At 45.3% G+C, this 27,842-nt stretch overlaps 1 protein-coding gene across 1 annotated transcript in view; it reads right to left on the bottom strand.

The window, feature by feature from the left end:
• Positions 1–397: 397 nt before the first annotated feature.
• EPHX1 (epoxide hydrolase 1) overlaps positions 398–27,842 on the bottom strand; it is a 60,341-nt gene continuing 32,896 nt past the window's right edge. The window contains exons 4-9 of the mRNA XM_068232863.1: positions 21,539–21,766; positions 20,858–20,987; positions 16,037–16,251; positions 5,286–5,394; positions 4,178–4,303; positions 398–883 (exon numbers count right to left, since the gene is read on the bottom strand). Coding sequence (XP_068088964.1) covers positions 682–883; positions 4,178–4,303; positions 5,286–5,394; positions 16,037–16,251; positions 20,858–20,987; positions 21,539–21,766 — 1,010 coding nt within the window. The 3' untranslated portion in view covers positions 398–681. The remainder of the gene's footprint in view (positions 884–4,177; positions 4,304–5,285; positions 5,395–16,036; positions 16,252–20,857; positions 20,988–21,538; positions 21,767–27,842) is intronic.

Raw genomic sequence — 27,842 nt, 5'->3', positions numbered from 1 at the left:
ACTCATCAATGTTTTTCTTCTCTCCAGTGTCCTGTTTGTCCACTGTGATTTATGGCATTCTCTGTCCATTTTAAATATGGTGATGACCCCGTGACAGTTTCGGGGTCAGCACTCCATTAACCTGTAGTATTGCTTGAGCTATAGGGAAACATTGACATTACCTTGCACATCATTTGTCTTTTCAGTTATAACTGACAGCAACTGATATTGTGAAAAAAGGCCCTAAGGCCTACAGCTTCCAGAGAGACAAAAACGACTAGATCTAGTCAGAACTGGAAGGAATCATTGTAAGAAGAAAATAGTGAGCTTCTGAGAGGATCTGAAGGCGAAGTAAGTATGTGATATTCATTTGCAGGTACATCATGTGTTTATTTTAAATATTTGTACTCAGTTCAGGTTACCTTTAAAGCACTTTTTTTATTCAGAAAAACTGTTCTAAAAATACTACAGTTTCAAAAAGAATACATTTGTTTCCCAATACTTTTTTTTTTTAGATCTCCAAATGTGATATAAAGGTACAAAAAATTGCTTCTAATCTATAACGAGATAATTATTCTTATTTTTGTAGAACAATGCAGAGAGAAGTCAGGCAGACAATAGTATGAAAGCTGTGGTAGTAGGGTCTTCTGTACAGAGGGGGTCCTCTATGTGGTCTCCAGTATTCTGTTATTTAGGCTGTAGTTATTTTTGTTCCACTTTTGCTACAAATTGTAGAAAGTCTTTTGCCAGAATTTCCGGCTCTTCAAAGGCGGCGAAGTGTCCCCCTCGGGGCAGGTAGTTATAGGAGACGATGTTGGTGTGCTTGAGCTTGGCCCACATGAGAGGACAATGCAGCAGCTCGTTGGGGAAGGAGGCGATGCCTGTGGGGACCTTCACTGGTACTCTGAAAGACATCAGCAGAGCGCAGTGTTCAGTGACAGACATCAGCAGAGCGCAGTGTTCAGTGACAGACATCAGCAGAGCGCAGTGTTCAGTGACAGACATCAGCAGAGCGCAGTGTTCAGTGACAGACATCAGCAGAGCGCAGTGTTCAGTGACAGACATCAGCAGAGCGCAGTGTTCAGTGACAGACATCAGCAGAGCGCAGTGTTCAGTGACAGACATCAGCAGAGCGCAGTGTTCAGTGACAGACATCAGCAGAGCGCAGTGTTCAGTGGCAGACATCAGCAGAGCGCAGTGTTCAGTGACAGACATCAGCAGAGCGCAGTGTTCAGTGACAGACATCAGCAGAGCGCAGTGTTCAGTGACAGACATCAGCAGAGCGCAGTGTTCAGTGAAAGGCATCAGCAGAGCGCAGTGTTCAGTGACAGACATCCGCAGAGCGCAGTGTTCAGACATCAGCAGAGCGCAGTGTTCAGTGACAGACATCAGCAGAGCGCAGTGTTCAGTGACAGACATCAGCAGAGCGCAGTGTTCAGTGACAGACATCCGCAGAGCGCAGTGTTCAGTGACAGACATCAGCAGAGCGCAGTGTTCAGTGACAGACATCAGCAGAGCGCAGTGTTCAGTGACAGACATCCGCAGAGCGCAGTGTTCAGTGACAGACATCAGCAGAGCGCAGTGTTCAGTGACAGACATCAGCAGAGCGCAGTGTTCAGTGACAGACATCAGCAGAGCGCAGTGTTCAGTGACAGACATCAGCAGAGCGCAGTGTTCAGTGACAGACATCCGCAGAGCGCAGTGTTCAGTGACAGACATCAGCAGAGCGCAGTGTTCAGTGACAGACATCCGCAGAGCGCAGTGTTCAGTGACAGACATCCGCAGAGCGCAGTGTTCAGTGACAGACATCAGCAGAGCGCAGTGTTCAGTGACAGACATCCGCAGAGCGCAGTGTTCAGTGACAGACATCAGCAGAGCGCAGTGTTCAGTGACAGACATCCGCAGAGCGCAGTGTTCAGTGACAGACATCAGCAGAGCGCAGTGTTCAGTGACAGACATCAGCAGAGCGCAGTGTTCAGTGACAGACATCAGCAGAGCGCAGTGTTCAGTGACAGACATCAGCAGAGCGCAGTGTTCAGTGACAGACATCCGCAGAGCGCAGTGTTCAGTGACAGACATCAGCAGAGCGCAGTGTTCAGACATCAGCAGAGCGCAGTGTTCAGTGACAGACATCAGCAGAGCGCAGTGTTCAGTGAACAATGAAACAAGCACAGTCTCCTTACAGTATTCTAAGTACTCGTATACAGCGGTGTACCGATGGGACAATAGCTCATAGACTGATGTGACTGCAAGGCAATCCCTGACAGATATGCATGACAGGAGGGGCAACATGTACTGTATTATGGAAAGGGAAATGGGGACATGAAGCAGTCCCTGTACTGTAAGAGGAACAGCATGCAGTGTATTATAGAGAAGGAAGGAAAGGTAAAAGCAGCTTTACTATGGGGAAGGGGACAGATGATCAGCATGGATGGAGAAGCAACATGTATTGTGCTATGGAGATCGAGACATAGAGGGACAGCATATACTGTGCTTTGGAGAGGGAGAGAAGTAGCAACATGTACTGCAATATGGAGAGGGGAGGGGGAAGCAGCATGTACTATACTATAGAGTTAGAAGCAGCATGTGCTGTACTGTGGAGTGGGGGTTGAATGAGCAGCATGGACTGTATTATCTAGTGAGGGAGGAGTGTATAGTATTATGGAGTGGGGGAGGGATGAGCAGCATGCTTCTTTAATTGGAGGGGGGAGAATGCGTGGGAAGGGGAAGTGTGTAGGTGGGTTGCATGCGTGGGGAGTGGGGATGTGCGTGGAGAAGGGGAGGGAGCGTGGAAAAGCGGAGGGAGTCTCTGGTGAGAAAGGGCTGGAGTGTGCGCTGGGGAAGGGGAGAGAGCGTATGGAGAGGAGGGGAAGTATGTAGGGAGGGGGTTTAGGGGCGTGGGTAAGTGGAGGGAGTGTCTGGTGAGAAAGGGCTGGAGTGTGCGCTGGGGAAGGGGAGAGAGCGTATGGCGAGGAGGGGAAGTGTGTAGGGAGGGGGTTTAGGGGCGTGGGGAAGTAGAGGGAACGTGAAGTGGGGAGAGGAGGAAGCATGCTTGGGAAAAGTAAAGTGTGGGAAGAGGAGAAGGGTGCATGCGTGGGGATGTGCGTGGAGAAGGGGGATGTGCGTGGAGAAGGGGGAGGGAGCGTGGAGTGGGGAGGAAGAGCAGAAATCTTCCATCTAGAGTTCTGCAAGTATCTTCTCCAAGTCCATCTCAGCACTTCGAACTCAGCTTGCTGGGCAGACCAAGGCAGATTACCACTATGGCTGACTATCCAGCAGAGGGCGCTCTCATACTGGGCGCATATACAGAGCAGCAGCCCCAGCACTTACCACCATAAAGCCTCACTGAGCCAGGGGGGCGAGGCCATACCACGCGCTTTGAAACAAAGCGTCAACAGCCAGCCCAGCCAAGGCCACCAACACAGTCTGACAAAAGCCCAAATAAAAGGAATGATAGAAAGCTGCAAGGACCGATACATAGAGGAATGGAGAAGTGACATAAAGAACTCCCAGAAACTCACTATCTACCAATCACTACAGAGGGAGTACACAATGGCTCCATATCTGGAGAGGCTACACCACCACAAAGATAGACAGGCCTTGAGCCTGTACCGTCTGAGCGCCCACAACCTGGAGATAGAGACAGGACGACACAGACAGACATGGAAGCCCCGGGAGGAGAGACTGTGCAGGCAATGTGACCAGGGGGTCCTGGAGGATGAGGCCCACTTCCTGCTACACTGCAGCAAATATACACCATTGAGGACCGCCCACTTCCAGAGACTCTCCGCCCACATCCCAGATTTCACCTCCACAGATGAGGAGAGGAAACTCTATATCCTACTGGGTGAAGAGGAAAAAAAAACTGTGCAAATAGCAGCCCGATATATCACTGCCTGCCACCAACTGAGAGGAACATGATACCACATGGACTGTATAACCCCATACTCCCCTCCCCTATGGACTGTATGCCTATACCCCCCTCCCCTATGGACTATATATCTCATCCCCCCATACCATCCATTACATCCTCCACCCTCCTATGGACTGTATACCTATATTCTTCCCTTATACCTATATCCGTCCCTTATACCCACAACCCCCCCCCCCCCACACACACACACACACACGTTAATGTTTTGTTTTGCTTTGGCAATGCTAAAATGTATTCATCGCCATTGTTTCACGTTTCGCTTACTTCTCATGTTTGGCCACGCCGATTCCTCTTCCAATGTTCTCTTTGTAGAGTCTCATGGAGGTGACGATGGAGCCGGTCAGCCAGTAAATCATAACGTTGGTCAGAAGATCGTCCAAAGTGTATTTTCTGAAATAAAGCAAAAATATCACATAAGATGGAGAGGAGACTGTGACACCAAATATGGAGGCAGATGGAGAGTCTGGCCAAGCCTGGCCCAGCTCTGTACACAATAAGTGGCCAACTCTACCAAATACTGGCATGGGGATGGTTAGATCCCATCTTGGCCCTTTCGACTGCTCCAGAGCTGCTATGGAAGATTGTGAGCTTCTCTGAGAACAGTCAGTGATATGACTATGTACTCTGTAAAGTGCTGCCGAGGATGTCAGTGCTGTATAGATACATAATAATAATAATAATAATAATAATAAGGTTGGACATTGGACTAGGACTATGGTAGGATTAGATTGTTAGCTCCTCTGAGGATAGTCAGTAACATGACATAAAAATATTATATCAAATCACACTATCATCTTAATGTAGTAAGTAATACTTTATTAGGGACTTATCCATACATCACAACAATAAGTTAAAAACAATAACCCCTGACTCCCCAGGGACTCTGCAGAGTCTTTGGCAGAGTAGCGTCTCATCTGTGCTGGCTGGCAGGTAAGACACTACACTGACATAGACACTGCAGAGGTCCTACGGAGCAGTTAAGTTGGGAGGTGATTGGGGGGAGGGTCAGCAGCCAGCTCAGGGGCCCAGGAGGGAAATTTAGCTGCAACAAAGGGCCCCTAGTGACGCTTTTTGGTCGGGGGGGGGGGGGTCTGTTGGGGGGCCCCCAAGGCTAATTTTGCCCTAGGGCCCAATTGTTACTTGAACCGGCCCTATGCAAAGGAGAGCCTGCCAGTCCACTGCAGACATCACATGCCACTACCAATGAAAACAAAGTATTTCTCAGCACTTTCAAGAATCATTGGCTATGGGAATCTTACACACACACACACACACACACACACACACACACACACACACACACACACACACACACACACACACACACACACACACACACACACACACACACACATGTATTTTCTGTACGTACTTCTCCAGACCGCCATCCTCATAGTCCCGAAAAGCCGGATCTGTCCAGGTGGAGAATTTCTCCAGAATGTAAGCTGCCAGCCCAACCGGAGAATTATTCAACCCACAACCTGCAGAACAGATAGAAAATCATCCATTTCTATGTCTACCCATGCATTTTATATCAAGCTGATTTACTGTATAATGGCATAAACAGCCTCTGTTCCCACTGGTGGTCTTAAAGAGAACCGGGGGTGGGTTTTACAAATCCCAATTGCATACAGAGGCTGGGTCTGCATATAATGCCCAGCCTCTGTTGCTAGATTATCTCCCCCTGCCCCCCCTGCGCTCTGCTATGCCCCCCAAAATAAACCGCCGTGCTAGTGACACACAGCTTGTCGTCAGCAGTCTGTTTACATGTATACTGTCATTCTCGCCGCTCCCCCGCCTCCTCTATGTCGCCGCTCCCCGCCTGCGTCCCTTCCCTCCAATCAGCGGGGATCGGCGACATAGAGGAGGCGGGGGGGGGGGGGGTGCGCCGAGAATAACAGTATACATGTAAACCACCTGCTGACGACACGCTGTGTGTCACTAGCACGGCGGTTTATTTTGGGGGGCCAGGGGGGGGGGGGCAGGGGGAGATAATATAGCAACAGAGGCTAGGCATTATATGCAGACCCAGCCTCTGTATGCAATTAGGATTCGTAAAACCCACCTTGGGTTCTCTTTAAAGCAGCAGGGACAGCCATACTATCCCGGGGGAAAAAAAAAAAAAAAATCACATCTATAAGTAGATAAAATACTTGTTCTACTTACATAACATATGTATTGTACTGTCCACATTTTGATTTCAGTAAATTGAGAGAATTCTGTTTCAGGCATTTTCCATCTTTACTGCCTCTGACTGAAGCCAATCCTAATGTAATTTCCTCAGTTACTATTTTTTTTCCTTCAAGAAACTGCACTGTCATATCAAGCTTGCTTTGTAAACACGTTTGAGCTTAACATAGATCGTATTTTAGCAGCTTAGTGTATTTTAATTCTCAGCCTCCTGTCACACTGAACTGCCCTCAGCCAATCAGTGAGGATTAGGAATGTGGGAGGGGCGATGACAAGGTTCCTTCTGGTCAGCAGTGTGTACCAAATAGAGCCAGGCTGATTGAGATAAGATTTATTACAGCAGAAACGTTTATGATCATATTGGCGTGCTTGCAATGCAGAGTCACGTTACCGTATGTTCTCCTTGCGAACAAAATGGCTGTGCACTGGAAGATGGCTTGGATACCGGTCTGTTAAACAAAGCTTGTATTTTTGTGGCAATTTGTGAAGCAGATTATGAGTAGGCACAGACACTTACATAAAGATACTATATATACACACATGGAGCCAGCCAGCCATTTGGCTCACATCCCTGTTATTTCATTAATAATTGGCTTTAAACTAGAGCAGATGCCATTTAAGAGAGAGAGAGAGATCAAAGTCCCACTAAGCAAAGGATTAGCAATTAGGTGAAATAGCCAGCACTAGCATCTCCCTCTGATGACACTATTATTCAATGATGTCTCTTAAAGGAGCACTATTGCGAAAATTGTAAAATTGAAAATACGTCTAAACATACAAATTAGGAAGTACATTTCTACCAGAGTAAAATGAGCTATAAATGACTTTTCTCCTACCTTGCTGTTACTTTCAGTAGGTAGTAGAAATCGGACAGAACCGACAGGTTTTGGACTAGCTCTTCTCCTCATGAGGGATTCTCAGGGCTTTCTTTATTTACAAAAGCACTTAGTGAATGTCAGTTGCTCCCTCCAACAGCTAAAAAAAAAACCCTGTGCAGCGAGCAAGGAGGCTGGCCGGCATCTTTATATAAATACTTTTCAAAAAGTAGATTTATAAAAGAATAAAAGGCCATGCTGAGAATCCCTTATGAAGAGATGGATTAGACCAAAACATGTTGGTTCTGACACATTTCTACTACTTACTGTAAGTGACAGCAAGATGGGAGAAAAGTAATTTATGGCTCATTTTAACCTGAAAGAAACGTACTTCTTATTATGTGTATATGTTACGGCCAGAACCCGAAGTGTGGCCACTTCTAGTTCTGGCCGGCCACTTCGGGTTCTGGCCGGCCAATGCGCGAAGTGGCCGCAGCGCTGCGGCCAATGTGAGAAATGTTTTGTTGACGCCGTCTCGCCGCGGCCAAATTGATGATGCTTAATTGTAATGAAATGTAGCCGGCGGCAATGTCATAGATGAAGCCGCCGGCTTTCGCGCACTGCCTCTCCCCGATCCACCCTCCCTCCTCTCCCCGCCTCCCATTACAATACATAGCAGCCGGGCGGGGACATGCAGCCGGAGAGTCGTTCGTCGCGGCAGGGGAATCCTGCCGTTCCTGCAGAGCGGGGTGCTGGCAGAAGCGATGTCTGCAGCCTCCCCCGCTCTGCTGCCCCTGCTGCGACGAACGACTCTCCGGCTGCATGTCCCCGCCCGGCTGCTACGTATTGTAATGGGAGGCGGCGGCGAGAGGAGGGAGGGGGGGATCGGGGAGAGGCAGTGCGCGAAAGCCGGCGGCTTCATCTATTCTATGACATTGCCGCCGGCTACATTTCATTAAAATTAAGCAAGTTTGTCATCAATTTGGCCGGGCGAGACGGCTGTAAACATTCCATTTCTCACATTGGCCGCAGCGCTGCGGCCACTTCGCATATTGGCCGGCCAGAACCCGAAGTGGCCGGCCAGAACTAGAAGTGGCCACACTTCGGGTTCTGGCCGTAACATATACATCGAATTTACATTTTAAATTTTTTCGCAATAGTGGTCCTTTAAAAGGGGATTTATATTTTGGACAGCATGTTCTTAGGAGTTTTTTTTTCCCTTTTGTCTACAGGATGAAAATGGTTGTTGTATGTAAGGTGGAAAATTTACTTTTTTTTTAATAAAAGTTAAAAAAAAGTCAATATAGGGTGCATCCTCTTGTAAATGATCAAGCGTCAATTTGGCTGCTAATATGGGCGTTTGCTTCTCCTGTATGCCTGCTGAGTGAGCGCGCAAGTCTGATCTTTTGGCTGTCATGGTCCATTTTAAAGTGTCAGGGCACTTTTACGTAAGTGTTGTTAAAAGGTCTTAAAATGAGGTCATCAATGATGCAGTGTATTTGGTTTGCTGATTTGTGGATTAAAGTTAAAAGCTTGTCCCTGCTAAGGCTCGGTTCACACTGGATGGATCAAAACCGGATCCGTGGAAAAACAGATCAGCTTTTAATAGTCATTCGTTTTTGATCTGTGACCTTCCGTTCCACGTGGTCAACGTGACAAACGCGTCTATCCGGGGGAGGAAAAAAAAATTGCTGCAGACCAAAAACCTGGGTTATGCCGAACGGATCCGTTCTAACGGAGTAATGTGAACAAATCCTATCGATTCACATAGGATCTGTTCACCTCCAGTCCATTTAGCTCTGCTAAACTGACCTTTTTATGCTCAATGTGAACGGGGCCACATTGTTTAAAGGGAACCAGAGATGGAACGTTTCACACAAAATAAACATATCAGTTGATAGCTTGTAAAGAATAAATGCTCTATCTGATAATTTCGCCACTCTGGTGTGCCTTTTTGAGTGTTTTTTAACCATTATTGCTCCAGGAAATATCCAATATGGCCACCGGCTTATATTTCTTCTGCTTCCAGGTTATAAACTGTTCTGGATGTGCTGTCTAGGCTATATAAGACTATAGACAAGCAGGGCTGCTGCAGGCTTTCATCTGTCTGCTTTCATTATTCTGGTATGCTGTGTGGCTGCCTGTAGGAAGTGTCTCTCATAGAAATGAAACTGCATACAGTAGATAATGACTGGCTGCACACTGCACACAGATACACTTGTGTGTGTCAGAGCTTCTTTCTCAGCAGCAGCAGCCCCTCCCATGTCAACAGCTCTGAGTAGGGGGCCAGGAGGTGGCAGGGTTGGGCTTGAAAAGACTCAACAGAAGAGTGGCTCAGCTATAATGATTCCAGGTCAAACCTCGACTGAATCAGTCGGTGGATTCTTATCACAGTTGATAACAGATAGATTAGACTGAGAGGAATAAAAACTAAAAGCAGGGTAGGTGTTTACTGTCATGTTCCCACTGATAAATGTAATAAAATACATGAGGGTGCTTCGTCTCTGGTTCTCTTTAAAGAGGAACTCCAGTGAAAATAATGTAATAAAAAAAGGGCTTCATTTTTACAATAATTATGTATAAATGATTTAGTCAGTGTTTGCCCATTTTAAAATCTTTTAAATCCCTGATTTACATTCTGACATTACATGGTGACATTTTTAGTGCTGGCAGGTGATGTAGCTGCTGCTTGCTGTTTTGGCAGTTGGAAACAGCTGTAATCAGCTATTCCCCACAATGCAGCAAGGTTCACAGACCGAAAACTGCCAAAAGTACGCACTCAGAATTTCTTTGTGGGAGGGGTTTCACCACAATATCAGCCATACAGCGCCCCCTGATGGTCTGTTTGTGAAAAGGAATACAATTTCTCATGTAAAAGGGGGTATCAGCTACTGATTGGGATAAAGTAAAATTCTTGGTCGGAGTTTCTCTTTAAATAAATAACAGTTCAGTAGTCATATATGCCGGCTCACACTCAAAAGCTAAATCGTTTATTTACCCGTTTATTGGATAATGTCCCATCGGGTCTTTGCAGTTCGTATGTTTATATTCGGACTCTGTCAATAAAACTATTTGAAACTAAAACGCAAATCATGAATTTTGCGCAGCAATTTTGCCATGATTTGCATTTTGATTCCCGTTCAGCAGAATGAGAATCACAACGCAATCACTGCAGGCAGCGTGTTAACGATTTATGCTAATCGCAAACGCTGTAGTGAGAATGATCCCATAGGGATACATTAGCAGCAGCACTGATCGGTGGCGATCAGCAAAGTGCTCAATTGTGAACCAGCCCATACTCCTGCCATAATCAGGTTTTTCTTCCAAAGCATTCACAAGCTGTACAAATAAGCTGGTATTTCTGATGGTGTGCACCCCCTGCTGGTGAGTTTCTAAATGTGCAATATTCATAAATAATATTTCACGTGGACAGCTGTAAAAATAAATAACTGAATAAAATATAGATGCAAAAAAGGGCTGTGGAGTCAGAGTTGGAGTCAAGGAATCGGAGCAATTTTGGGTACCTGGAGTCGGAGTTGGAGTCGGTGGTTTCATAAACTAGGGAGTAGAGACTCGGATGATTTTTGTACCAAATCCACAGCCCCGGTAAGTATTATGCTGGGCATACACAGCTCGATTTTTCCGCTCGATTCTCCCACTCGATCGATTCCACTTATCTTCCGCTCGTTTTTCTTATCTTTTCCCATTGTCCTCCATGCGGAATAAAGCGCAGAAACGATCGGGCCGGAGATCGGATGTGTCGGAAATCAACTATCGAGCCATCTAAATGGCTCAGAATCGAGCCGTGTATTCCCAGCATTAGACTAAGGAGTCGGAGCAATTTTGGGTACCTGGAGTTTTGAGAGCCGGTGGTTTCATAAACAGAGGACATTTCATAAACGGTGACGGTCGTTAAAAAAAAAAAAATATATATATAAAAATCGCCGCTTGTCGGGAAATTCGCGACGTGGGTGCATACATCAAAACTGACCATTTTGATGCCCTGCAAACCAATGCCAAGTTTGCCAAAAACAGAGGAGCCGGGCTGCAGAAATTCCCTTTCAAGGGCTTTAGAAATGTTAATTGAATTATTACGAGGATATGATTCACAGGCATGCATGCTAATCAGCACTGATCCCCTATAATGGCCTTCCTGTGTATGAAAGGCCTGTAAATTGCATTTGTGTGAAGGAACAGTAAAGATGTCAGCTAGCGGCAGTCACTGTACATCGCAAAGCACTCTATTTCCCTTAAAGAGAGGACCGGAGAAAGCAGAATCCATTAACAGACTGTTTATTTGTCAAAACACAGAATGGTCTGAAACGAACGTCTTCCCAGCCTCAAGTACCTCCTAATGATCCATCCAGAGAGACGTCATGTTACGGTTTAGTATTTGCTTCATTTATCCGGCAAAAAAGGAGGAAAAACAATATGATGCACTTACCTGACTATTGTCACCTCTGAATGTAGAGAATGCGGCGCATTAATAAAATGCTAAATGTATGCGGGCAGCGGTGGTTGTGGTTCTCCATACCACCGCCGCTGCCCAAGACTCTCTGGAAGTTAAAGCGGACCCAAACAAAACTTTTTTTTTAATTCAAAATATTTTGTTGCACAACTCTGACAAATACAAAGATAAACACTCCTTTAAGCCTATGAGCATTTCAGTGCATGCTTTTCACCCTTCTCTTTTCATAACTAGGGTTATACAGGTGGCAGCCATTACTTCTGAGCTTAGTAGGAGATTGCAGATCATGGGTGTGTTTGTCATCAGATACCCTCCCTCACAGGGGCGTCGTCTATGTGAAATCTCACACAGGCTGAGATCACCTCCCCTGTGACATCAGCAGCAGCAGCCTGTGTTTTGTTTGTTTCTTATCTCCTCCACCAGTCTGCTGGATTCTGTTCCTCCATTAAATGTAAAATATTTTATATTTGTCATCATGCAGCTGAAAAAAAGGCTGCTATTTCTTATTATAATTTAGAAAATAGATTTCTAAAATCTTGTATTTTTAATTTGGGTCCACTTTTATAATCTCTACTGCAGACTCCACCCACCAACACTTAGTGTCCGTTTCCCCGGAGGCAAAATTTTATTTCATAGTCGCCGTATCATCCCCAGTCCACACTTGCATGCATTTTCCAGCATTAATACTACAACCGGGTTTTCTCATTAAGAATCATTAGGTACTGTGGAAAACCGTGCGCGTTGTTAGACAATTGCGCTTAAATGTCCAAAAATTCACGTGCAGAAACACATTCACAGTTTCCGTGCAGGCAAGGATGGAACCTGCCTAACCCATTACTTAATGTGGTGTTGAACATTTAAAAGTGTAACTGTCGGGCGTAAAATCAATTCTTTATTTTAACTGGTAAACAAGTAATAAGGATGCTAACCAGGCAATCCAAAAGTAAAAAAAAAAAAAATCACTCTTCGTTTTCTTCTCCATAAAACATTCCCCAGTTTCCACGGCTCTTATTTGGTACATCTGCCGCATAAAGGAAGTTGCTGGGCATGCTGGGTTGTCTTTCTGCTGCTTTACTTTCCCCTCAGACTCAACTAGTGCAGCCTGATTGGCTGAAGCCTCTTTCCCTCCTGTTTTACCCTCCCACGCCTCTGTTTCTCTCAGATCGGCCAATATTTCTCATGCTGAGACAATGCATTTTCTATTGCAGAGCTGGGTGGGAGTGCCTGAAGACTGGGAGGAGGACGGGCAATGCATACACAATCAATCAGAGGAGAGTAAGGGAGGAAATGACATCAGGATTGGCTTCAATAGACACAGTTAAAATGGAGAATCCTATGAAGGATTTTTTTTTTTTTTTTTACTATAGAAAAATCACTAAAATCAAAACGTGGACAGTGCAATACATAGGTTATGTAATTAGAGCAAATATTTATCTACTTATATATGTGGGTTTTTTTCTGAGATAGTATTGCTGACAGCTCCTCTTTAAAAACATACTTGAGTGACATGTGGCCTGATGAGATTAACACATGTACATATAGTATTAGTCCTACTAAGAAATTGTCTGATGTTGCTTTCTAATGCTGGGCATACACGGCTCAATACCCCCTTATCAATCGAGCCGCTGATGGCTCGATTGATAATATACGGCGTGTCTGATCACCACGGGGATCGATTCCGCGCTCAATACCCGCGGCCGGACAATAGCGGCGAATCGAGCGGGAGATAAGAAGCGCCGGCGGGGACGAGCTAGAATCGATTCGGGTGCACAAGCGGGGACACAGCGGGAGTCGATCCGGCGGCTAATCGGCCACCGGATCGACCCGTGTATGCTCAGCATTAAAGACAGAAAGAGTTGTTAGCTATTATTTAGCTATGTAAATAAGCATGTGGAGCAGCTTGTCAATTCAGTACAATGTCCTGAAAAGTAAATAGAAGGTAAAACACTTCTGACTGAGGAGGCAATGCTGATTTAATTGCTGAAAAGTTCAAAGGGTCATTACTTCAGTTTATATTGCAGCAGAATGAGGCCGTAAATAAAAATGGCAGCCTCTATATCCCTCTTGTTAAGTTGCCCTTTAAACCGAAAAATAAAAATACGATACTCTGTTCTAGGTTAGCAATGTTGTATTTACCATTAGTACTAAATATACAATTACCTTATAAGCTTATGCTCAGTTCAGGCTTGCTTTACTATGAAGAAATATTACATTGGTTATATCTGTTCTGTTTAAAGTGGTAATCTAGCCAAAAGCAAATTCTGGAAAGAGCGAGGGTTAAGGGTTAAACGTTCTGTCTTATTCCCTCACTTCCTGGGTATTACCTAAGGAACAAGAAAGAAAGAAAGAAAGAAAGAAAGAAAGAAAGAAAGAAAGAAAGAAAGAAAGAAAGAAAGAAAGAAAGAAAGAAAGAAAGAAAGAAAGAAAGAAAGAAAGAAAGAAAGAAAGAAAGAAAGAAAGAAAGAAAGAAAGAAAGAAAGAAAGAAAGAAAGCTCTCAGCATGTATAGTGAACAATGAAGCTTTGTTCATATTATAAAATCGCCAGCACTGTCGCCAGCGCTGGCGATTTATAGGGTGATCTTGAAAGCAATCGATTTCAGAGCGATTTCGGCTTGGAAAAGCGTTTTTTCTAAGCGCTTTTGCGGAGCGATTCATTTTTCACTTCCTGACATCAGTAAGGAAGTGAACTGTTTAACCCAGAAATGAATAAATACAATGTATTTATTCTCCAAAGCGCTCAGGAAATCGCAATACAAAGTGCTTTTTCAAGCGCTTTGCAATTTCCCTATACCTGCCATTGAGCCAAAACGCTCAGAAAAAGGGTACAGGCAGCACGTTTGAGATTTAAAAAAAACAAAAACAAAAAAAACGCAAAGCTCAAATGTGAACACTGTCATAGGAAATAATTACACAAGTGCTTTTAGAGCCATTTCCAAAATCGCCAGCGCTTAAAGGACAACTGAAGTGAGAAATATAGGGAGGCTGCCATATTTATTTCCTTTTATACAATACCAGTTGCCTGGCAGTCCTGCTGGTCTATTAGGATGCATTAGTGTCTGAATAATGCCAGAAACAGGCATAAAGCAAATTTTTTAGATCTGACAATAATGTCAGAAACACCTGGTCTGCTGCATGCTTGTTCAGGGTCAATGGCCAAAAGTATTAGAGGTAGAAAATTAGCAGGATAGCCAGGCAACTAATATTGCTTAAAAAGAAATAAATATGTCAGCCTCCACATCCCTCTTGCTTCAGTTGTTCTTAAAAATAAATAAATAAATAAAATAAATCAGCAAGCACTGATCGTGTGAACAAGTCCTTACTGTCCCGATCCAGGACAGGTATCACCTCCTTACTTGTGCCAGTGAGGAAAAACATCCCGTAGTAGCATGCGTCCAACTTTAATAACCGGGGACAGGGTTTACCGTCTGTGGTAAGCGATACTCCCTCAGTATAGGCTTCCAGCGGTCCACTGTATGAAAAGGCGGCATCAACGCTTCGCGGCCGCCAGCTTTCAGAGACGACGCATCACAGAGGTACTACCTCTTTCCATTAAGTCTGGGGACTAGCGTTTCACAAAGGTACTACCTCCATTCCATTAAGTCTGGGGACTTGCATTTCACAGAGGTACTACCTTTTTCCATTAATTCTGGGGACTAGCGTTTCACAGAGGTACTACCTCCGTTCCATTAAGTCTGGGGACTAGCGTTTCACAGAGGTACTACCTCCATTCCATTAAGTCTGGGGACTTGCATTACACACAGGTACTACCTCCGTTCCATTAAGTCTGGGGACTTGCGTTTCACAGAGGTACTACCTCCGTTCCATTAAGTCCGGGGACTAGCGTTTCACAGAGGTACTACCTCCTTTCATTAAGTCTGGGGACTAGCGTTTCCCAGAGGTACTACCTCCGTTCCATTAAGTCTGGGGACTAGCGTTTCACAGAGGTACTACCTCCTTCCATTAAGTCTGGGGACTAGCGTTTCCCAGAGGTACTACCTCCGTTTCATCGTCATCTAATTGAATAAGAGAACATTGATTACCTTCACCCACGCTCATGCACTGATCTTAGCGTCAGCCACCTGCCTGCCGCCGCCTAGCAACCAAGCACCGGGAGCAGCTTTGTTAAACAGTGGCTTGATGCTCGCGGCTACGCCTCTCCCTTTTCAATGAGAGCTGGTGGCCATGAAGCGTGCATGCTACCTTTTCTTACTTGCTGAACCTCTGCCACCAGTGGACTACTGGAAGCCAATACTGAGGGAGGATCGCCTACCACAGAAGGTGAGCCCTGTCCCTAGCTATTCAAGTGGGATGCATGCTACTACAGGCTGTTTTCCTCACAGCCAAAACTCAGGAAGTGATACTTGTCCTGGAAAGGGACATTCACTGTTCAGTATCCATGCTGAGAGCACTCTCTCCATTTTGTTCCTTTTTCCAGCAGATTCCTGAGCAGCATAGCCTTATATAGCACCTGATCGCACTACACTGGAAGCATATCCAACTCCCCCTAATCGTATTGGGTGTTACCTAGGCACAGGAACTTGAATCTGAGATATTTGAGGCCATCTTCTAAATCAAAAAAACTGTTCTGTGCCAACGTACATCAGTATGACTCCGCCCCAAACATATAAGTGGCGACAGTAGGGTCTTACCGCCGGTGTCCGGCTTGGTGGCCTGGAGGTGCATGTAGCCGCTCTCCTTCATAACGTGGCCGATCACCTTCTTCCCAAAAGGAAACAGCCTCCTGACGTCCTCCTCCTGGAAGCCGAACAGGCCGGGGAAATACTTGCCGAGGAGTATGGAGAGCAAGAACACCGGACTATTGCTGGATGCAAACACCATGTTCAAATGAAGACCCTTCACATTGCTGAAAGACAAGCACGTCTGCGTCACACAGGAGCTCTCACGGTGTCCTCTTCTTTACATGTACCCCCTCCTCTTGTCATGTGCTCCCTTTTTGGCCTCCTGCCTTACTGTTCTTCCTCCTAAAGGTGGCACTAATGATACAACTTATATGTACGGTTACCACTGAAAAGCCAAGCCCGAACATTAAAGAGAACCCAGATTTTCATACTTCTAAGCCTCCTCCTGCAACCCCCTTTCCCAGCCTTTCAGCAGCCTTTGCCCATCTCCCGCATGGAGGTGTGGAGGCTGTTGAACATATCCTATCTTGTGCATCCGATTTTTCGGGTGTTCAGATTACATTTTTGTGTACATTATTGCAGATGCTTTTGACTAAGAATTATTTTCTAGTAGAGGACCAGTTTTACTTACAACTTAGGGGCACTGCAATGGGCTCGAATGTGGTCCGTCCTACGCAAACGTCTTCATGAATGCATAAGAAGAGACTTGTGTATACAAGTGATATTTTAACTAAATTTGCATTCTGCTGGATGCGATATATTGATCTATTGATCCCTGGTAGTCAGTTTGAGAGGGTACGACGTAAAGTTGACAATTACCAACTTAGAGACACTAGACTAGATGAGATGACTGACAGATTTAAAGTTAGACATTATCCTGGACCACTGTTGGAGAGAGCAAGACGTGACTTAAAGAGAACCAGAGATGAAGCACCCCTTTGTATTTTACCTTATAAATTAGTGGGAACATGACAGTAAACACCTAATCTGCTCTTTGTTTCATTGTTCTCTGTTTAATCTGACTGTTATCACCTCTGATAAGAATCCCCGACTGAGCACTCAGTCTAGCTTTGCTACGGAAAGATTATAGCTGAGTCTGTCTTCTCTGGTGTCTTTTTAAGCCCAAGCCTGCCCCCTTGTGGCTCTGCTATAATGACTCAGCTATAATTATTCCCTGCAAAGCCAGACTGAATGCTCAGTCCGGGATTCTTATCACAGCTGATAACAGACACTTTTAGCAGTGAGGATGAAACAGAGAGCATGGTAAGTGTTTTCTCTAATGTTCTTACTGATATATATGGTAAAATATACAAGGGTGCTTCGTCTCTGGTTCCCTTTAATTGTAGATAGATCGGATAGGACCAATAGAAGACGAGGACACAATAAAAAATTTCCGATAGCCAATACAATGTTCATAGTGACAGTGTTGCCAAAATTATACGGACCAATTGGCATCTGGTGAAGGATAATTTTCCTGACATACCAGAATTTCAGGCCCCCCTCTCCCCCTTATGGCATACAGACGAGCACCCAAACTCCAAGATAAACTGGTACACGCTGACCTAGGGACTCAAAAAAGTTTGGTTACCTCCAGGAGACACAATGGTACTTATCCATGTTTAGGATGTATACACTGTAATAGTGTGATCAAAGGGAGTAATTTTGTTCATCCACATAATGGTACAAGTTTTAAAATTAATGGTCAACATGATTGTAATTCTAGATTTGTGATATACTTGCTTAAAGAGAATCTGTATTGTTAAAATCGCACAACAGTAAACATACCAGTGTGTTAGGGGACATCTCCTATTACCCTCTGTCACAATTTCCCCGCTCCTCGCCGCATTAAAAGTGTTTAAAAACAGTTTTAAAAAGTTTGTTTATAAACAAACAAAATGGCCACCAAAACAGGAGGTAGGTTGATGTACAGTATGTCCACACATAGAAAAATACATCCATACACAAGCAGGCTGTATACAGCCTTCCTTTTGAATCTCAAGAGATCATTTGTGTGTTTCTTTCCCCCTGCAGCTATCTTCCACTGAAGTGTCAGGCTGTTTCTTCCTGCAGAGTGCAGACAGCTCTGCCTGTATGTAATTCCTCAGTATGTGAAAGCCCAGCCAGCTCAGAGGAGGATATACCCAGCTTGTAAAAGATAAGAGAGAAGAGAGAAGCTGTCCTAATGTAAATAATACACAGGCAGTGTGCAGAGAGGGGCCTGGAGGGGGGAGATGCATCACAGAACCACAACACTGAAGAACTTGGCAGCCTTCCAGACACAGGCTGACAAGTCTGACAAGAGAGAGATAAGTTGATTTATTACAGAGACGGTGATAGAACGTGCTGCAGTAAGCCAGAACACATTAGAATAGCTTTTGGAACTTGTAGGATGATAAAAAACAGGATGCAATTTTTGTTACGGAGTCTCTTTAAAGTGAACCTCCGGACTAAAAATCGACTCAGCAGCACTGAAAAGGCCTGGTGTTTCTTTAACAGTTTCACAGCATCAGAACTTTGTTTCTCTTAACCAAGCCTCATTTTTAGCTGCACAGAAGGAAACTACCCGGGCTTTTTTCCCCTGATGCTGTGCAAAGCATGATGGGATTTCTGATGTTGTTGCTCTCGTTCTGCTGTTTTGGTGAAATTTTTTTTTTTACATTTTGAATTTGACATTTGTAGCCTAGCGTGTACAGCTGGGAGGGGTTATCAGGATAGTTGGAACTGTGTCTCATGCTCCCTGTCACCTCCTTTCAACCAAAAAGATGGCTGCCCCCATGACAAAGATGGCAGCCCCCATGAATCACAAACATTTGCCTGTTCTTTTAAAACAGGGTGGGTAAAAAATTATATTACCCATCTATTCTAATTAACATAACTAATGTAACTTAATGACAGTATGTTTGTTTAGGCTGAAGTTCCCCTTTAAATGTCCTTGTGGCCTGCTTTATATAGGCCAGACCACACAGAGAATGAAAGATAGACTGACAGCTCACAGAAGTACAATTAGGACCAAAAAAAAAGTAGAATTACCAGTACCATTTCATTTTAGTACAGCAGGACATACTACTAGTCAGCTGGGGTTCCAAATTATCGAGCAGGTTAAACCCGGGAGGAGAGGTGGCAATAGAATGCAGAAATTGTTATATCGCGAGGCGTATTGGATATGTAGATTAGATATGATTGAGCCTAAAGGTATGAATAGGGAATATGATATGACCCCTTTCTTATGATGATGTATATATCAATATTGTTCTTTTAAGGTCTATTTATTGGTCACATTATTGAGAATATTGATATTTTTTCTACTATATTAGCTGTTCTAGTGTGTATTTTATACATTGTTACATTTTGTCTATCATTTGTGTGATTTATGATAGCTTTGCTAGATGTTTAGCATACATGTGGTATGATTATTCAACACAAGATGTCCTACTTTCTATTTTTCCCTTTGGTCTGTTGACGCCTGCGTAGAGCGGGTTTTTGTCCAGACAGCAGGGCGGAAGGCGTACTTTTGTCTGTGAAGCGTACTATGACGTGCATGGGGGCGAGTTACACCCACCATTTCCCCATCAGGTCCGCCTCTGCTAGGGGCGGGTCCTGATGGACACGTCATCGCGGGAGCTCTTCCTATAGGTCGGCGGTGCGCCGAGTGGACATGGGGTGTGCCTTTCCGCCCTGTTGTCTGGTGAGTTCACTAGTTTGTGCGCATGCTGTGTACGCATATAATAGTTCTCCGTCAGGTCCGCTAGAGCGAGACGGGAGGGGATTAGTCGTCATAGGCGACAATAACAGCGTGATTGGTGGATTGTACATGGTGTTTAGTATATAAAGAGATTATTGTGTGAGGTTTTCAGACACTGACAGGAACTTGAAAAAGGAGGATTATCCTCCGAAATGTCGTTCAATATGTCATGATGTCCAATAAATTTATTTGAGCTATATCTACTGGATGGTGCCGGTCTTCATCTTCGGACAAGTTGGGTCTTGAGTGCTGCTGGACCCTTTGACCTGGCACATCATTAATTCTGGGGAGTGCTGTCTGATACAAAGTTTCTAGTTTAACATACAATTACCCTTAAAGGAATACTGTAGGGGGTCGGGGGAAAATGAGCTGAACTTATCCGGGGCTTCTAATGCTCCCCCGCAGACGTCCTGTGCCCCCGCAGCCACTCACTGATGCTCCAGCCCCACCTCTGGTTCACTTCCGTAATTTCCGACTTTGTTGGAAAACCACTGCACCCGCGCAACCGTGTCCTCGCTCTCGCTGATGTCACCAGGAGCGTACTGCACAGGCCATACTGGGACTGCGAAATACAATCCTGGTGACGTCAGTGGGAGCAAGGGTGCGGCCGCGCAGGTGCAGTGCTTTTCCAACAAAGTCGGAAATTCCGGAAGTGAACCAGAGGTGGGGCTGGAGCATCGGCGAGTGGCTGCGGGGGGCACAGGACGTCTGCGGGAGACCATTAGAAGCCCCGGGTAAGTTCAGCTCATTTTCCCCCGACCCCCCTACAGTATTCCTTTAAGTGCAGAAATCATACCACACATAAAACGTAACAATTACCCCAATATGAAATGTACCAATGACTTCCCTATGAAATACAGCAATAACTCCAAATAGGTAAGTATCTGTTTTGTATTTTTGCTTCAGCCTCCCTTTAAAGACTGTGGTGGGGACCTCAGATAGTGATCCCTAATGAGGGACAGTAAGTGATGTCACTTCTTCAAAAAACTCATAAAAACATTGTGGAAAAAGTAATGGTGCTGTATAAATGTGTAATGGTAACAATAATAATAAATAGGTCACACACAATGCAGATGTAGGCTCCTCACCTGGGGGCGATTTGGGCGAGGTTGGTACAGATCTGGGAACCCCAGTCTCCCCCTTGTGCGTAAAACTCTCGGAATCCCAAACGCCGCATCAGCTTATAGAAGATTCGAGCAACCTCCACCGTGTTACATCCTGGTAACAAAAACAAAAATAAAATGTCAAACTTAAAAAAAGTACCCTTTGTATAGCTGAGTAAAGGTGCCCACACATTACAAGATTTGCAGCATCAATATCCGGCAGATTCAATCATAATGATGAAATCTGCCACAGATTGATGACCACCCAATTGTAATTTTCAATTGATTTGTGGACAAAATGGAAAAAAAAAAAAAAAAAAAAACAGATTCGGCTCACTGGAAAGATCTCGTTTAAAAAGGGTCTCCGTAGGGTATGTGGCGGCAGTGGTGTTAGGTTTCCCCGACAATCGATGGACCCCCAGCCGGTTTTTCCCCCCCATGTGTAATATGTCCTGTCATTCCCTTAATTCTGTATGTATGTCTTAGTGATCGTGAATGGAGAGGCAATCTCTGTAGGCCACAATGTAGATGGTTCCTCCCAGCAAACGGTCAGGCTAGACTAAGTAAATTTTGAGAAAGAGGGACTCTTCTATAAGCACCAGTATACCATAGCGAAGCCAAAAATGGAACCCAGAGACCACGCCCGCCCAGTCAGATGAACCATACCTTGCTTGTGAGAAGCCTCTGAGAACCCGTAACCAGGAATGGAAGGGCAGACCACCTCAAATATGTGCTCGTCGCTCAGGCCGTGGCTGGCGGGATCAGTCAGAAGCGGGATTATCTTGTAGAACTCATAGAAGGAGCCGGGCCACCCGTGTACCATGATAAGGGGCTTGGCTCTGCGGCCAGGTGGGAGGTTCTGTGGCTTCACATGAAGAAAGTGAATGTCGAGGCCTGAGGGAGGAAAGAAGACACAGGGATGGGCCAGTCAGATTACGATAATTCCAAGAAGGTGCCAATTTCATGTAGTTTGGAAATGGACCAATCAGCTGGTGGATTTGATTGATGGGTCCATTTCCAAGCTGCTTAAAAATTCATCAACTCAGAATTATCAGCATTTCACCGACCATCCATAGTGAGACATTTTACTGTTCGAAGATTAGAATACAGTATATGGAAAACAGACTGAACATAGTTTGTGTTCTTTTGCCTACAAACTAGAGCAACAACAAATGAAAAGTAAAATTGCTTTTATTTTGTTCTTATTGTTTTTCATATGTAGGAATTTTTTTTTACCCAAAATATTTAATACTGGCAACACCTATGATGCCCGGAATATTAAACATGCTCTGGTTTCTTAGAAGGATAAAGTCCAGCAATGTCTACAAGAGATTTTGCTTACCTGGTAATGCTAAACCCACACGATACAATTTCCTGTCAGATCCATGGAGATCAGACGATGACTTCCGTCACGTCCGATCTGCTCCTGTTCAATAACCGGGTACATTTTCCAACGTTATCATGGGAAAATCTATTCAGTTATCAATCAGCAGCAGCTTGGATATGAAAACACGACACAACTTCCCGTCAGTTTACCCGTTGATCAGATGGGTAACATTTATTTAAGTATTTAGTAGTAGTTATAGCGCCGCCATATTACGCAGCGCTGTACAGAGTATATAGTCTTGTCACTAAGTGTCCCTCAGAGGAGCTCACAATATAATCCCTACCATAGTCATATGTCTATGTATGTATCATGTAATGTAGGTTTTGTAGTCTAGGGCCAATTTAGGGGGAAGACAATTAACTTATCTGTATGGTTTTGGGACGTGGGAGGAAACCAGAGTGCCTGGAGGAAACCCACACAGACACCGGGAGAACATACAAGCTCCATGCAGATATTCGTGTGTACCCAGCATTAGGAGAGAAGGACTTGGCCCCTCCTAATTAAGTCACACTGATTGGATTTCTATCAATAAAGCCAAACGCTGCCTACAAGTCTGAATGCATGCTGTGTATAGTACAGTAAGCTGCCTAAAGGTACTTTGTGTATAGCTGAGAGCTGGTTCACAATGCAAGAGCATTTTCTAAGCGCAAAATCTCTTGCTAATGTAATATTGAGGGAGTGCCGCGATTGGCCCCAATGACGAGCCCTGATCCCGCCCTTGTGACTGTCAGCACCTATTAAAAAGGAAGCAAGTAACAGTAAGCAGCGTGATTGATGGTCTGGGGCAGCGCCCCCTCCTGATTGGTTTATGGCTCCGCAAAGCTGTGTGGCAACTTAGAGATGGGAGCTGCGCAGCTGCAAATAGTTTACCGGTACGTATTTACCACACTGGAGGACAGAGGACATGGGGTATAGAAGGAACATTATGAGGGATAGAAAGGACAGGATGGGGGATAGAAGGGAAACGATGGGGGATAGAAGGGAAATGATGGGGAATAGAAGGGACATGATGGGGAATAGAAGGGACATGATGGGGAATAGAAGGGACATGGGAACAGGGGGATAGAGATGCATAGCTGCATGTCTGTATCTAAAACAATGGAGGTGCAGGTTCGAATATGTATTATTCGAACTATAAGACGCACTGACACTTTTGGGGGGGAGGAAAAAAAAGTGTTTCTTATAGTCCTAAAAATATGATAGTGCTGCTGTAATTTGTATTGATGGCCACTTGTCACTAGGGGGCAGTGTGAGACAATAATTGAGGCCTTCTGCTTTCAGTTTCTATAATTTCTGGCAGCGAGAGAGATCAAAGCATTCCAAGAACTTACAGCACAATGACTTCTGCCGACTGAGGTAAAAAGCAGCGCACTTATCTCAAAACGAAAGAACTCTATTGAAGCTGCTAATGGGTTAAATAAGGTATAATGAAAGTGCCAAAGGGGGTGTGGCCAAACAAAATAGCAAAATGTAATAAACCCTTTGCACACTTATATATACAAATGCTTTAATACAAATCAAACATCCAGGAACCACTGCTATCCCTACAGCCAAGTTAAAAGCCGGGGGCTTCGTTACTAAAAAATACATACCCTTGTGTAGTCACATATGCCGCACAGAGGCTCCCCAGAGTTCGTTTCCTAAGGCCCAGTTCACACTTGCGTTGAAATGGCAAACTGATCCGTGAAAACAGATCTAATCACCAGTCAATTGGATCTGTTTTCACTCTGTTGCCACTTTGTTTCCATTCCGTTTCCCCGTATCCACATCCCCAGTGGATTTTCCCCCTTAGAACAGTCAGTTTTTTCACTAGTGTGAAGAAATGTTCCGTTTTCTCATTGCCCCCAATGCAGCGCTTCAGCTTCCGTTTCCGTTCCGCTGGACTCAGCGATTCGAAAAATTGGTGCAGGAGGAAACTTGCGGTCTGTTTAGCGGATCATGGGGAACGGATCCACTTGAGTAGACGGATGAGAACGGATCCATCGGTTAACCTTCCTGGCGTCAGGATTATTTCCAGATTTAAGGTATAAAAGCCATGTAATTTTTTCACAAGCTTTTAGACCCTAAAAACAAGAAAAGAAAAAAAACACCACAGAGAGATCTGCAGCAGCACCTGCATATAACTCGCTCAGGCACAGGATTACCGCTCTGAGCTGCGGATTTCCTCCCCGAGCCTGATTTAGGTTTACCGCTAAGGAGGTTAACATTGGATCGATTTACATCCGCTAGGATCCGTTCCATTCCACAAATGGAACTTTTTTAAAAGCAAAGTAGAAGGAAAAAACGGGCACCACTTCTTAAAATCCCTTTATTCCGGTGGGGGAAATAGCAGGTACACAGCAGTGGGGGTATCAAGTGCCTGACAGCTGTTTTCCTGGTTTAAACCAGCTTCTTCAGAGGCAGAATGTACAAAAGTCACCATTAACCCCCTTGCCGTTCTGATTCTTTCCAGATTTTAGGGTCTAAAAGAGGTGCAATTTTTTTCCACTCTTTCAGACCCTAAAACCTGAAAAAAATCATTTTGGCAGGGAGATCTGCAGCAGAATAAAAAAAAACAAAAACAAATTTACCTTCCTGGGCTCCAGCGCTGCAGTTTTCACTTTGTCCACTGTATGGCACTAATATACATATAAACGAACTTCTCTATATTTCTCTAATATAGAGAAGTTCGTTTTACATATTAGCCCTGCCCCGATGATGTCACGCCTCTCCGATTGGCCGCCGGAAGAATAGCGGGGACATGGGGATCCTGGTGTCCAGGGAAAGAACCAACACTGCCGGGAAGAGAGAGGTTGGAGTCCCGCTGTGCAGCGTGGTCGCGCGCGGGACTCTACATTTGCAGGTAAAGCGCTGCACTCCCTACCCCGACCTAAGCTCGAGATCACCGCTAGCAGCTTCTTTTTCTACCCTGAGCTCAGGTCGGGAAAACCGCCAAGGAGGTTAAAAACGCTTCTTTAGTACTGCGGTGAAAGCCGGTGACCCCTCCTATCGCCCCCAACAAGGTAAGCCATCCTATTGGATAGTATGCGACACGGGCTGCCTCCTTGCCTATCAGAATGGTAGCCACCTGGCGCTCAGCCAACCACTGATCTCCGCCGCGGCTCACCCAGCAGGCTGTGTGTCATCGGAAGTCCAGTCACCCAATCGGCTTAGCGCGGGGCGGGATCGCGGCTTACCGCAGTCAGGAAGAGGGCGAACAGTGAGAACCAGTATGGAACGCATCTGACGCGGACATACTTCCGCAAGGGGAGACCCGCTGCTCACCATTGGCTAGAGCTGCTCATGTGACTCATTGAGGTAGGCCAACATCTCCCCTTGCGGAAGTATGTCCGCGTCAGATGCGTTCCATACTGGTTCTCACTGTTCGCCCTCTTCCTGACTGCGGTAAGCCGCAATCCCGCTCTAAGGCGATTGGGTGACTGGACTTCCAATGACACACAGCCTGCTGGGTAAGCCGCAGCGGAGATCAGTAGTTGGCTGAGCGCCGGGTGGCTACCATTCTGATAGGCAAGGAGGCAGTCCGTATCGCCTACTATCCAATAGGATGGCTTACCTTGTCAGGGGCGATAGGAGGGGTCACCGGCTTTCACCACAGTACTAAAGAAGCGTTTCTAATGGGGTCTTTTGTACATTCTTCCTCTGAAGAAGCTGGTTTAAACCAGTGAAACAGCTGTCAGGCACTTGATACCCCCACTGCTGTGTACCTGCTATTTCCCACATCCGGAATAAAGGGATTTTAAGAAGCGGTGCCCCGTCTTTCCTTCTACTTTACTAGATTACAAAGTCTTCGGATGTGCACGCTCTGTGTCCCAGCTCCTGTGCGTCTGCCCTGCTGCATTTGGTGCCAGGTACTGTCGTTTTCTTTGCACATTCCACTGGGTTTTTTTAAAGCAAGTGTGAACCGGACCTTACTCTGGCCCTGTAACATGCATAGTGCAACCATGAAAGCATATAGTCTGTCCTTGCGGGCAGAAAACTGCAAACATTCTGAAAATAGAATGAAAAAGCTTTTAATGTGAAAGGCCCCCTACAGAAACCACGCACTTCATTTAACATTATACTTCATATATGGTTCAGACACCCTTTCACTGGCAGCTGCTATGTGGGTTTATTTTCTTGTTCCTCAGCCGTGTGACTTTAAGTGCTCTTGAAGTGCTGAGAGCAGCGCCAGCGTGACAAATACACACATCAGCCGGAGATGACAGGAGGAGCGCGGCATATTAGATGTAATTATGCTTGATCTATTTTTATGAGACCAGGCCATCTCTAATTCTGGGTGAATCATGTTTAATTAAAATGCCTCACATATCCCACATGCATTATCCCCTCCTGGATGGAGAAACTAGGACGAGAATAACAGATGATAGCGGAGACAGGAGCGAGAGGATCAGCGAGCGCGCGGTCGCCTGTGAGATGTCCAAGCAGCGCCGCGCACACAACTCAAACCTTCAATCCAGCAACAGATCTCAGCTCTGCAGTTAAATAGAACATGACTTTAATAAAGTGGAGCGGAACTCAGAACTTCCTCTCTGCTCTAAACAGCATAATAACCTTTAAAGAAAAAATGTCTTTGTTGCAGCTGATACAAATCCTGCAATAAATCTGCAGTGTGTCTACTTCCCGCTTTCATGGAAGCAGACATGCCTATGGTCTCAATTCACTAAGCTCATCTCCTGTCTTTAAAAATTTATCTTGGATCCACTTTACTCATTGCATAATTGTGTTCCTTACAGGGGCGTAGCTAGAAATGACTGGGCCCCATAGCAAAAAAAATTATGGGCCCCCCCCCCCCCCCCCCCCAACGACCTTCCAACCCCATGGACCTCGGACCTCCCACCCAAACATTTTGTGGGGAAATCTGATTTCCCCACAAAGTGCAACCAGATTGTCGGCAGATTTCCCTACAATATGCAACCAGATTCTCTGCAGATTTCCCTACAATATGCAACCATATTGTCTGCAGATTTCCCAACAAAATGCAACCAGATTGTCGGCAGATTTCCCCACAATATGCAACCAGATTGTCGGCAGATTTCCCCACAAAATGCAACCAGATTGTCGGCAGATTTCCCCACAAAATGCAACCAGATTTTTGGCAGATTTCCCTACAATATGCAACCAGATTGTAGGCAGATTTCCCTACAATATGCAACCAGATTGTCGGCAGATTTCCCAACAAAATGCAACCAGATTGGCGGCAGATTTCCCCACAAAATGCAACCAGATTGTCGCCAAATTTCCCCACAAAATGCAATCAGATTGTCGCCAGATTTCCCCACAAAATGCAATCAGATTGTCGCCAGATTTCCCCACAAAATACAGTATATGTAGTTAGGTCTATAGTGGGCTAACATTAATTACCTGGAGGGAGGGTGGTTGGGCAGGCTGGTACACTATTTGCGGTGCAGGCGGCACTGCACTGGGTAGGCAGTTAGATAGCTGGGTGGGAGGGTAGGCAGATAGGTAGACCGGTGGGCAGTTAGGTAGCCGGGTGGGGAGTTAGGTAGCCGGGTGGCAGGGTGGGCAGTTAGGTAGCTGGGTGGGCAGGTAGGTAGCCAGGTGGGAGGGTGGGCAGTTAGGTAG

The sequence above is a fragment of the Hyperolius riggenbachi genome, chromosome 4, assembly GCF_040937935.1.
Source record: "Hyperolius riggenbachi isolate aHypRig1 chromosome 4, aHypRig1.pri, whole genome shotgun sequence".
NCBI lineage: Eukaryota > Metazoa > Chordata > Amphibia > Anura > Hyperoliidae > Hyperolius > Hyperolius riggenbachi.
This window is presented reverse-complemented; position numbering and strand designations above follow the sequence as displayed.